We start from the raw sequence: 11,759 nt of genomic DNA, 5'->3' as shown, positions 1-11,759 counted from the left end.
CCCGTCCCCGTGAGACAAAATGCCAAGAGAAAATAAAGACTTGCAAATGCTTTTTGGAGCCAATGTGTGAAGCGAGGGCGGCCCCGCGTGCAGCAGCAGCGCGCGCGCGCGCGCGCATTGATGCGTTTGGGCTCTATTTAAGTGGCAGCGGGCGAATAGATGGCAAGATGTGACAATGACGTGCAGGACACAGTCTAGTGAGCATCGACCCACCCCAACCCCCCCATCTCGGTTCACTCTGAAGCCCAGGCCGCGGCGCACTGCACAATGCCCCCCTTTCACTTCGTCACCTCTCGTACCGTGCGTAGCTTTGGATAAAAGAAGGAGAAGGAGACTGTGGGGACATGTTGAACCTGTGCGAGGAAATGCACCGACCTCGGCTGCCATTTTTTGGGGGTGGGGGTTTAGTGCTCAAAGTGCCTTCGATAGTTTGAATGAAGGCGAACTCAGCACGAGTCTCCTCCTCTTTTCCAATCAGGTGTCAGGATTCGCTGACGTCACTTTCCGTTACCTGCGTATACTATTTTGAGGGTAATCTCTTAAAAAAAACATGAAATAATAATAATAACATAACCAACAACTCGCCATGCTACTCCCAACATTTCACTTTGCAGAACGTTTACAGTGGGTTCTTTTTTTTTTTTAACGAATTTGTATCGTGTATCTTAGCGTTTGTGGAAAGTGAATAGCAAATAAAACAACGGCTCAAAGATGATAAAGACATCCATGGTTCGTCAAAGATGTTGCTATCCACTTGGCTAAAGATGTGAATAATGTCAACGTACAGTATCTAGCAAACAAAGATACAATTCATATGAAGTTTCTTCGCATGCTAAACAAAATACTGTACATGCCGGGTGTATGTAGTACAGTAGTCCACATTTCCTTTGGCGCCATTTTCAACATCCACACCGTCACTGAGAAGGAACCTATCTCAGGCTGCCTATATATATGTTAGGCGAGTGTGTCTACATATCCTATTTACTACTACGGACTAAATTAGACTTAATTTTTTTTTTATTAGTTGCCACGGCCTCACGACTATAGCTTCAAATCGGTGTCTCATTTTCTTCCTGCCTCGATTAGATATTGACTTTCTTTGGGTCTCTTCAAATGCGACTGTCCAATTTTTGTCTGTCCGTCCGTCCTGTACTTGCTGGCTCGCCACCACAGATTCGTTCTGCCTGACGAGGAAGCAGAAAGAAGAACTCTGCGTCCCAAGAGATGACCTACCACCCTGTGGGGAAGAAAGTGAGTCCGATTAATGTCTGTAATGACTTGTTGATGGATTATGAAAGGATATATTTCATCGCTTTAAGGTGGTGGAGGATATAGGGCAGGTGTCTGAGCGGCCCCGCTTTCTCGAATCTACAAACGCCGGCGATGTCTTGCTTTTCAAAAAATGTTGGTTTGTTGGTTGTTTTCTCCATCTGCCAATTTGAATGGGCGGAACCATGAAACAGCTGGAAAGCCCGCTCGAAAAATACACGAGGGGGGCTCCCAAAACGTCACGGATGGTCGGCTTTCAGATCAAGCATTTCAAGATGAATCAAAAATGCGTAAAATCCACGCAGTCGAATCTCTACATACTTTTGATCGCTCGTCTAATATTGAATGTTTTAGCACTTTTTGGACAACTTACTTCTCAACAAGGAGCTGAAGGGGAAAAAAAGTGTTTGCTGCATGCAGGTATTGGTCCGTTCACGGATCAAATACCTGCTGTGATATTTGCCGTTCAAGAACAAGTTGTGCAAAAAGTACTGCAAAATTGATCACTTGGGCTTTCAAAAGTTTACAAAGCGCACATTTTAATCCATAGCCTGAGATGCTCGTAGCTGCACATCTTAATTTATTTATTGTTGAAACAAAGAGCAAAGCTCAAAATGACGTTTTTCTTTGAAGAGCAGTTTTGCTTATCCAAGACTTAATTTGAGGAGCGATTGTCAAATTTTGAGGAGCATTTATTTCCAAATTAATACCAGGGTCCGTAAGCAAGGATTTTGTTGCTGAAAATTCCATCGAATAATCAGATATTCGTACAAACTATATTTTTACTTAATATATTTCACTTATTAACAAACAACCAATTCGTTCCCTTTTCAATTAAAAAAAAAAAATCAACAGTTTTGATAGTTTTAACATTGGGCACATCGCAGCAGCAAACTGTATTTTCTTATCTAGAAAATTTTTCAATGGGGCTTTGACACTTCATATGTGCATCATAGTAATGCGCTTTTTTTCTGTTCCACTTGGCAGCTCTGCCACTTAGACAGCGATTGGCAGTTTAGCTTTTCAGTGTTTGATTGAGGAGCGAAACATACATTTCGTCTCGCAAATCATGACGTGAAGAGTTGTCTTCGTTTTAGACTTGTGGTCCTGTTGCAGTGTATTCAAACACTTCAAGATTTTTAAGCACCACTGTCAACCTCAGAAACAAACGTCAACGAACATATGACATTTGAAATAGCGATACAATAGTGAGTATGTATTAGAGCCAACTAAACCTCCAAACAGTTCAACCACGAGCAGGATTGCACATTCAACTTTATTTTGCAACCAGTTGATGCCTCCACAACAATGTACACTCAAATAAATATAAAGAAAAAAAAAACAATAACGTGACGGCCGGCCGGGAATTATTTACAAAACAACATACGAAACTGGTCCGCTCCATTTGGTCCTTATTCACTCTGAGGCTTGTAGCTGACGGAGGTAACGATGAGACTCTGGGCATTTTGTGTCCTGCCGTTGACGATGAGGAACAAAGGAGAGTCCACTCGGATGCTCTTGAAGTCAAACGACTGGGAAAAAAAAACCCCAAAACAACGCAACTTCAGCCATAGGAGACCCGTCCGCGACGGAGCCATTTCGCCAACGCTCACCCTGTCTTTGTGCGTGATGCTGTGTCGTTTGACCCGAGGCTCGGGAACCACCACCGTGTCTCCGATGAGGACCCCCCAGCTGTCGGCCGTGTTGTACACCATCACCACCACGCACGTCTCCTCGCTGTCCACCATGCCGAACGTACTGGAGAGCAAAGAAAGATGGAGCGTGGCGACAAGGAGGAGAGAAAAGAAGAGAAGGCCCGACTTACAAGGCCATGCGATCCTGGGACGCCAGACTGAACACCACCTTCCCCAGGGCGGCCACGCCGCCGTTGAGGCCGTGCGTCAGCGAGGATGATGGCCGCGATTCCAGGCTGCCCACGCGACCCGTCCATGAGCGAAAATCGGGAGAGGAACATGGGCCCAGAGACGACGTGCTCAGGTTGGACAGCATGCTCCGTAAACGACGCGCTTTCACCTTCCCCTGTGAACACCGTCCGACACGCTCCCTTCAACCTATTTGAAAAAATGCCAACCTACTCCTGGCTTTAGGCTAAATAAAAGCTCTGATATGATCGTGAGGGTTAATCACATAAATCAATTTTTTTTTTCTGTAGTCCTATCTTTTGACCGAAACACTACAACAAGAATAAAGTTGTACCTTCGAAATGAAATTGTTAACATATAAGAAGAGCGCACCCACCTTTTTCTGACAGAGTTCTGTGACGTTGTTGAGGTACTCCATCAGCTGCTTTTCCTTCTCCGCAGGCTCTGGCCAGCCGGGGTCCAAGGCGGCCGCGCGGCTGTAGCCCCCCAGCGCCGACCCAAACATTTCTTCGTACTGAAACAGGATGGCTCGGTTAAAGTGCAGCTCTGGGTAGCAGGCGGCGGCTCGGTCCACTCTTTCCTGGGAAGGCAGGAGGAACACTTGAGCAAGGATGGATTCATTTGTGGATGAATTTGTGTGCGTATGTACTAACAGCCTGCGCGTAGGCACTTAGAGCCTGTGTGGAAAACTGCGGCCTTTGTCCACAAGAGAAGAACAGGGATACATAGGCGTTGCCTAAAATATCTGCAAAGACACAGCAGGCAATTAGAGCAGGCGGAGAATAGAGAGATTGGATTTGAAACCGTCTCAACTTTTGGACGCTCGGCACACTCACACCAGGATGTCCCGTCAGCGACGTCCAGTTGGACAGCTTGCCGGGCCATGTCCACGCTCTCCATAACCTGCTTTCCGTGCGTGTCGCCGTCCGCCGCTGGGAGCTGCCTCAGAACCATGGACATGTTGCGCAGAGACACTTTGTTCTTGCTCTAAAAGGAGGAGCGCTAAAGGTGAGTAATGATGTGCACCCCCGTCCACCCCTTTCGCGTCGTCGTGTACCTGCTGCAAGGCTCCCGTGAAGCAGTTCTTCGCAGCCATCAGGTCGCCCTTTTTCCAGTACTGCTCGCCAAGAGTGTTCCAGCCGTCCACCAAGCCAGGCTCCAGCTTGACAGCGCGGGAAAGGCAATCCTCTGCAGCGACGCTGAAATCTGGGGCTACGCTGAGGCACCTGCCCTTCAGCAGCAGAAACTCTGCTTTGTGCTTGTAGGAATCTGGGGGGGACATGTGGCACGCAACAAGGTAGTGCACAACATGAAAACAAGTTGGCCACGTCGAACACAGCGCACTCGCTACTTTACCTTCTTTTTCCTGCAGCTTTTTCAGCACCTTTTCCAACTCGAGTGTGACATCTTCTTGTTTCCGGGCCGCCTCCTCCACGCTGTGAGTCTCAAAGTAACAGTCTCTGTAATTGTACAATTCATCCACCAACTCCTGCAACAGCAAAAAGGAGTAAAGACCAATCGATTATTTAATTTGTCATCCTATGTTTAAACAAATACCTGCGCCCACGTATGGGACTTTTGAGTCAACCAGTCAAATAAAATCAGCATTAAGTGTATGTTATAGATTTTTTTTTAAATCTCAGGACCCTTTTCAAGCAGTCTTCTAATCCTTCACAAAGCATGAGCTGCTCACACACACACACGTAGGTTTTTTTTTTTAGCTGTTCAGGATACGAAGTTGACCGCGTGAAAGGTACGCATTAAAAACAAACTGAATGCCAAGTAGTTCTTTATCACCAGTCAAAACGCGGAAAAGAATTGCCTTTATGTCTTGGAGTTCACTGCTTTTGTGTTCCTCCGCCATCTTCTTCCTCAGTCTGCAACAAAATGAGTTAAGCTTGTCAAAAAAAAAAACGTCACGACTTGAGCATTAAAAGCAACACTCCGCACTTTGAATGAGGATGTATACGACTCATTTCCCCGTGAGGAAAAAAAAAACAACAAAGATTTGCGCAAATGGCTTTCACAAATAAGGATTTTGATTTAGCCTATAGCGGAAGTGAGGTCAGTCCGCACGCCAAATGATTCCGACTCGGAACATCATCACATTAATCTTCGGTATTCAAGTCTCGACGCATGACATGGGATTCAAAATGTTAAAATCGCCGACTCAATAAAGTTACATTTGGAACAGGTGTAGGTAATTTATGATCGAAAATTGGCTAATTATGGAAACTTTCCGGATGATTAGGATGCTACTCGGATAACATTGAGTTGTGCACCACACGCTGCAGCGATCGCAAGTTCCGCATTGTATGTTCATTAGGGGGAGTTATTTTTGTGGCTTTTTCGCCAACATCACGGCTGCTGCTGCAGCATAGTTTGTTCGAGTAGCCATGTCAGACACATGGAGCAACATCCAGGCGCACAAGAAGCAGCTGGACTCCCTGCGGGAAAGGCTCCAGCGGCGGCGGAAAGAGCCGACGTCAAACGCGACTCAACCCGCCTCTGGTAAGATGCGGTGTTATCGCTTCTCACGTTGCCACCTTCAGACTTTTACAGTTTACACCAACTTGATCCATAAATTGTATAAATTATATTTGGCCTCTAAATAATTGAAGCGGATTAAATCGGAAAGAAATGCACCGAATCGCGTCGAAAATGGACTCATTTTGGGGCGAGTTTGTTTGGAAATTGATTGTTTTGTCAATAGGTAATGTATTCATTGATGACTTTACTTTCACGTGTGTTGTGTGTCAGAGGTGACCACAAGTGCAGACGTCCCCGTGTCCAGGAGCGACAGCCCGGCCCCGTCGGCCGCTTCGGCTCCGTGCGGCGCGCGGGAGGACACCGCGAAACCTCCAGACCCTGAATTGGAGAAGAGGATGTTGGCCTATTTGTCGGATCTCAGTCTCCCTCTGCCGAAGGACTCGCTCGCTATCACCAAAGAAGTGAATGGCGTGAGTTGAGCAGAACGTCATGAACGTGGTATGTGGATGTCGATATAATTTCTGTGGTCTCGTTCACAGTCTGAGACGGCCGTCGCTCATGAATGCATCCAGAGTCTTTTGCTCAAGTTCTCCGCTCAGGAGCTCATCGAAGTGCGGCAGCCGGCATTGTCGTCTTCTTGTACGACGGTGGTCGTAGCGGTGGACCATACCAAACTATGGGCTATGATCGGATCAGGTGCCGGTGCCCCGCGGGCGGGAGTCAAGAGAAAAGCTGAGGAGCAGTCCCAGAACACGAGAAGTCCTGGCTTCTCGCCTTCGGTGCAGGGCTCCGCTTCTCCTCCCCACCCTGCAGCCGCTGCCACAACCAATGTTTTGCCGGCGGCGTCTTGGCAGACGTCGGGCATGCTTGGTGCATCGGGGAGCAACGCCGACAAGAAAGGCAGGAGCAGTAAAAGTCATTCGTCTCACTTGGACATGGAAATTGAAAGCCTGCTCAACCAGCAGTCCACAAAAGAGCAGCAGAGTAAGAAGGTCAGATGAGGCGGCCAGCGGGATCATTGCCCTTAATCCACGTTGACTCGTCATGTGTCTCCCACAGGGGGTATAATTACTCACACTGTACTTAAGTACAGATCCTTGTGTCAAAGTCGAAAAAAAAAGGCCAATTCTCAAAATGTATCGGAGCACAAAAGTAAACATGATTACTTCTCTACATTACATCCCATACCCTTTTTTGTAACTCGGCACAAGTAGAAAACAACTTCTCTGAACACAAAATAGTTCTTTTAATCATTTAGCCTTTATCGTCGTAGTCCAGACAAAAAAAAACAAACATCTTGTTACATGTTGCATTAGAGCTAGCTAGCGTTGGCTGGACTTCTTATGCTATCAAAATATGTTCCAAGAGCTTTAATGTCAACTGACTTGACGAACCAAAAAATGCTAAATGCTAAGTCATGAAAATGACTGATAAAAATACACATTGCTTCTTCGGTACGTTTTTTTTTTTTTTTTGCAGATTAGACAGAGAAGAAGCTTGTGCTTTTTTTTGCTAACACAAGACCCAACACATTGACCACCAATCATTTGTGTAGCTGGCATAAGTCTTGAATAAGTTCATGGATGGAGAGTAACTTCCAAATCTGTTGAGTCATGCGCTATGAGCTCAAGTTTCCCCTATTTACATCTTTCTGACGTCGTGTCATCATCCGCGCAGGTTGAAAAGAGCCCATTTTGTCTCTTGAGTAAAAAAGTGCAGACTGTCTGTTTTCAGATGTCTGGAGTAAAAGTAAAAAGTTGTCTGAAAAGTACATCCTCAAGTAAATACAGATACAATTCGATAACAAACTAATTATATTTGGTTACTTGCCATTTATGCTGACTTGTGACATGTCGTTTTTAAATTTTTTTTTTTTTTTTTTTTTTTTAATACAGGTGAGCCGAGAAATCCTGGAGCTGCTTAATGCCAGCACAGCCAAAGAACAATCTATAGTGGAGAAGTTTCGCTCTCGCGGCCGCGCTCAAGTACAAGAGTTTTGCGACCACGGCACCAAGGAGGAGTGCGTCCGCTCTGCGGACACGCCTCAACCGTGCACCAAACTCCACTTCCGGTCTGTTTCTCTGTTGCTCCGATGACCACAAGGCAGACTCTGAATTGACTTGTCACCGTTCATTCCCAGGCGCATCATCAACAATCACACGGACGAGAACCTGGGCGACTGTTCCTTCCTCAATACGTGTTTCCACATGGACACCTGCAAGTACGTCCACTATGAGATCGACAGCCCCCCCGAAGCCGAGGGGAGCCCGGCGGGGGCCCAGCCGGGTGCCGCCGAGCTTGGCCTGCACGGCGACGCCGACAGCAACGTGGGCAAACTCTTCCCCTCTCAGGTGAGGAAAAGCGTGACGCCATTAGGCGCCGCCTACCGCCAAGCTGACCTGACTGCTTTGGACCGACAGTGGATCTGCTGTGACATCCGCTACTTGGACGTGTCCATCCTGGGCAAGTTTGCCGTGGTGATGGCCGATCCGCCCTGGGACATCCACATGGAGCTGCCCTACGGCACGCTGACGGACGACGAGATGAGGAAACTCAACATTCCCGTCCTGCAGGATGACGGCTTCCTCTTCCTCTGGGTGACCGGCAGGTAATCGCAGCCAACGCCGCCTTTTTGAGAGCTTTTCCTGGCTCAAATTAAGGTGCAGGTGGTGCTAATCTGAACAATGGCACGCACGCTTATATTGGCTGAGCCTCCTACTCGCTCAACAGGCACCTTTTCTGTCATGCATTTGACTGATGTTTTTCTTGGGTCCGATCCTAAAATGTGCCGCTGGCGTTGCAGTGCATGCTGATGCCTTGCACGCACATTGCGCAGGTTCAAATGTGCCACTACCCAGCCACGGCCGTCCCCAAGCCCGGTGACTTTTGCCAGGATAACTATTTGCCGGAACCGATCGTGCTCCTGTCAATCGAGTCGTGGCGCCGTGCCGCTCGTCAAATAAGAACCGATGCATTGCTTCAATTGTCCTGTCACAGTTTCATTTTTGAACTTGTGCTGTTCTCAAGAAAGTTGTCTTATATTTATTTTTAGTCGCGTCATTTTGTAGCTAGGCGGCCCGGTAGTTCAATGGTTAGCGCGTCGGGTTCGATCCCGGTTCCGGCCTTCCTGTGTGGAGTTTGCATGTTCTCCAAGTGCCTGCGTGGCTTTTCTCCGGGTACTCTGGTTTCCTCCCACATTCCAAACACATGCATGGCAGTCAGATTGAACACTGCAAAATTGTCCCTGGGTGTGATTCTGAGCGTGGATGGTTGTTCGTCTCTGTGTGCCCTGCGATTGGCTGGCAACCGGTTCAGGGTGTCCCCCGCCTACTGCCCGAAGACAGCTGGGATAGGCTCCAGCACACCCAGTGACCCTTGTGAGGATAAAGCGGATTAGCAAATGGATAGATGGATGGATTTTGTAGCTAACACAGAGGGAACACGGCATCCGTATTCCGACTCGACATTCGACTGCGTCTCATGTCTGTTTACTCTTTTGACACAGTGCCCCCTAGTGCTCAAACTGAAACAGCGCATAATCGAAATGCCTTGTGTTTCAAATGCGACGTCAAAATAGCATGAATGACACGTTGGTAAAAAAAGCATCCTGGGCAAGTTTGCCGTGGTGATGGCCGATCCGCCCTGGGACATCCACATGGAGCTGCCCTACGGCACGCTGACGGACGACGAGATGAGGAAACTCAACATTCCCGTCCTGCAGGATGACGGCTTCCTCTTCCTCTGGGTGACCGGCGGGTAATCGCAGCCAACGCCGCCTTTTTGAGAGCTTTTCCTGGCTCAAATTAAGGTGCAGGTGGTGCTAATCTGAACAATGGCACGCACGCTTATATTGGCTGAGCCTCCTACTCGCTCAACAGGCACCTTTTCTGTCATGCATTTGACTGATGTTTTTCTTGGGTCCGATCCTAAAATGTGCCGCTGGCGTTGCAGTGCATGCTGATGCCTTGCACGCACATTGCGCAGGTTCAAATGTGCCACTACCCAGCCACGGCCGTCCCCAAGCCCGGTGACTTTTGCCAGGATAACTATTTGCCGGAACCGATCGTGCTCCTGTCAATCGAGTCGTGGCGCCGTGCCGCTCGTCAAATAAGAACCGATGCATTGCTTCAATTGTCCTGTCACAGTTTCATTTTTGAACTTGTGCTGTTCTCAAGAAAGTTGTCTTATATTTATTTTTAGTCGCGTCATTTTGTAGCTAGGCGGCCCGGTAGTTCAATGGTTAGCGCGTCGGGTTCGATCCCGGTTCCGGCCTTCCTGTGTGGAGTTTGCATGTTCTCCAAGTGCCTGCGTGGCTTTTCTCCGGGTACTCTGGTTTCCTCCCACATTCCAAACACATGCATGGCAGTCAGATTGAACACTGCAAAATTGTCCCTGGGTGTGATTCTGAGCGTGGATGGTTGTTCGTCTCTGTGTGCCCTGCGATTGGCTGGCAACCGGTTCAGGGTGTCCCCCGCCTACTGCCCGAAGACAGCTGGGATAGGCTCCAGCACACCCAGTGACCCTTGTGAGGATAAAGCGGATTAGCAAATGGATAGATGGATGGATTTTGTAGCTAACACAGAGGGAACACGGCATCCGTATTCCGACTCGACATTCGACTGCGTCTCATGTCTGTTTACTCTTTTGACACAGTGCCCCCTAGTGCTCAAACTGAAACAGCGCATAATCGAAATGCCTTGTGTTTCAAATGCGACGTCAAAATAGCATGAATGACACGTTGGTAAAAAAAGTTTTTTTTTTCTTTTTTGTCACTCAATATATGATTTTCATTTCTTAAGTATTTTTTTTCCCTTCCCCTAATTTCTTATAGAGCGATGGAGTTGGGGAGGGAGTGTCTGAGTCTGTGGGGGTAAGTGGTGCCGCCGCGTCGCTGCCGGCGTGATGCCTTCCATGGCTTGGCAAAAGCGCATGACCAAACTCCTCGTGTGCCAGCTATGAACGTATTGATGAAATCATCTGGGTTAAGACCAACCAACTTCAGAGAATCATCCGGACAGGAAGAACAGGACATTGGCTGAATCACGGGAAGGAGCACTGCCTGGTGCGTTGCCGCCTGCCGTAGGTCTCGGCCATCGTGTCAGTGTTTCAAACCTGTCTCTGTCCAGGTGGGCGTCAAAGGCAACCCTCAGGGATTCAACAGAGGTTTGGACTGTGATGTCATCGTTGCCGAGGTAATGCATTGACACTCCCGACCCGCTTGAGAATGCTGTGTAGAAACCGTCTAATGTCCCGCTCAGGTCCGTTCCACCAGTCACAAACCCGACGAGATCTACGGAATGATCGAGAGACTCTCGCCGGGAACCAGGAAGATCGAGCTCTTCGGTCGACCGCACAACGTGCAGCCCAACTGGTATGTGGCGCTTTTCCAAAGCGACATCTGCTCCGTGTGCGCCCGTTGTGCTATGCTCTTTTTTTTTTTTGCGCTTTCCCAGGGTGACGCTTGGGAACCAGCTGGACGGGATTCACCTACTGGATCCGGAGGTGGTGGCCCGCTTCAAGGAACGCTACCCGGACGGCGTCATCTCCAAACCCAAGAACATGCAGACGCCACATAATTGACACGCGGTGGATGCAGCCAGCACGCATCACGGCTTCCATCCACTGTTTTTTAATACTCTGCAAACTATGAATTGCTATTTTTTTTAAACTGAATGTAAGTCTTGGTTTCTGATGAACTCTATGTCGTAATGTGATGAATGAATGAAATAGATTTGACCGCCTTTTCGCGCAATTACCTGACATACATACATACGTAGTGCTATTTTAAGTGTAACCAATGTCTCAATGTGTTTCCTTTAACAGAAAATGACTACGGGCAATGGGCCCTGAGCAGAGTTTGATATTTCTGTTGAATGTGTTGTTTTTTTTTTTTAAATATGCTTACCCCTTTTTGGGGCCCCAAGGAGCCACTTGGTTTTCTTCAATATCCGCCTGTTGCCATTCATGTTTCAGACCAAGTGCAGGCAGATGAGTGAGATTATCTGAGTTGATAGCGGTACCTCGAGATACGAATGACCCCACCTATGTTTTTGAGATATGTGCCATGAAAACTTGAGGTATGAGCGCTGTATGGTGGCAAGTGACTCCGTTCACAAA

At 47.9% G+C, this 11,759-nt stretch overlaps 2 protein-coding genes across 3 annotated transcripts; one reads left to right on the top strand and one right to left on the bottom strand.

Moving 5' to 3' along the window:
• Positions 1–2,526: 2,526 nt before the first annotated feature.
• ttc5 (tetratricopeptide repeat domain 5) lies at positions 2,527–5,210 on the bottom strand. The gene is made up of 9 exons (XM_019871382.1): positions 4,975–5,210; positions 4,509–4,641; positions 4,210–4,421; positions 3,989–4,139; positions 3,806–3,897; positions 3,529–3,732; positions 3,095–3,309; positions 2,883–3,027; positions 2,527–2,801 (listed from the first exon to the last, which is right to left on the bottom strand). Exons 1-9 carry the CDS (start codon positions 5,014–5,016, stop codon positions 2,682–2,684), a joined length of 1,314 nt encoding a protein of 437 aa, XP_019726941.1. The 5' UTR covers positions 5,017–5,210; the 3' UTR covers positions 2,527–2,681.
• A 201-nt stretch (positions 5,211–5,411) lies between these two features.
• mettl3 (methyltransferase like 3) lies at positions 5,412–11,484 on the top strand. 2 transcript variants are annotated; one of them, XM_019871381.1, is made up of 12 exons: positions 5,412–5,663; positions 5,913–6,112; positions 6,182–6,634; positions 7,538–7,713; positions 7,783–7,993; positions 8,063–8,119; positions 9,268–9,398; positions 10,474–10,512; positions 10,596–10,704; positions 10,769–10,834; positions 10,901–11,013; positions 11,096–11,484. In XM_019871381.1, exons 1-12 carry the CDS (start codon positions 5,549–5,551, stop codon positions 11,220–11,222), a joined length of 1,797 nt encoding a protein of 598 aa, XP_019726940.1. In that variant the 5' UTR covers positions 5,412–5,548; the 3' UTR covers positions 11,223–11,484. The 2 variants fall into 2 exon arrangements, with proteins under 2 accessions (XP_019726940.1, XP_019726939.1); XM_019871380.1 differs by lacking the exon at positions 9,268–9,398 and having other exon boundaries at positions 5,414–5,663; positions 8,063–8,250.
• The last annotated feature ends 275 nt before the right edge of the window (positions 11,485–11,759 follow it).

The sequence above is a fragment of the Hippocampus comes genome, unplaced genomic scaffold, assembly GCF_001891065.2.
Source record: "Hippocampus comes isolate QL1 unplaced genomic scaffold, H_comes_QL1_v1.1 scaffold83, whole genome shotgun sequence".
NCBI classification, from domain to species: domain Eukaryota; kingdom Metazoa; phylum Chordata; class Actinopteri; order Syngnathiformes; family Syngnathidae; genus Hippocampus; species Hippocampus comes.
The sequence above is the reverse complement of the archived record's forward strand: the minus strand, read 5'-3'. Positions and strand labels throughout refer to the sequence as shown.

Coding starts and splice junctions, on each gene's coding strand:
- ttc5 (XM_019871382.1), bottom strand. CDS start 5,016: ATGGCGGAGGAACACAAAAGCAGTGAACTCCAAGACATAAAG. Junction 4,422..4,508: donor AAAGCTGCAGGAAAAAGAAG/GTAAAGTAGCGA, acceptor TGTCCCCCCCAG/ATTCCTACAAGCACAAAGCA. Junction 4,140..4,209: donor TCACGGGAGCCTTGCAGCAG/GTACACGACGAC, acceptor TCCTCCTTTTAG/AGCAAGAACAAAGTGTCTCT.
- mettl3 (XM_019871381.1), top strand. CDS start 5,549: ATGTCAGACACATGGAGCAACATCCAGGCGCACAAGAAGCAGCTGGAC. Junction 6,113..6,181: donor TCACCAAAGAAGTGAATGGC/GTGAGTTGAGCA, acceptor TCTCGTTCACAG/TCTGAGACGGCCGTCGCTCA. Junction 8,120..9,267: donor TCCTGGGCAAGTTTGCCGTG/GTGATGGCCGAT, acceptor AAGTTTGCCGTG/GTGATGGCCGATCCGCCCTG.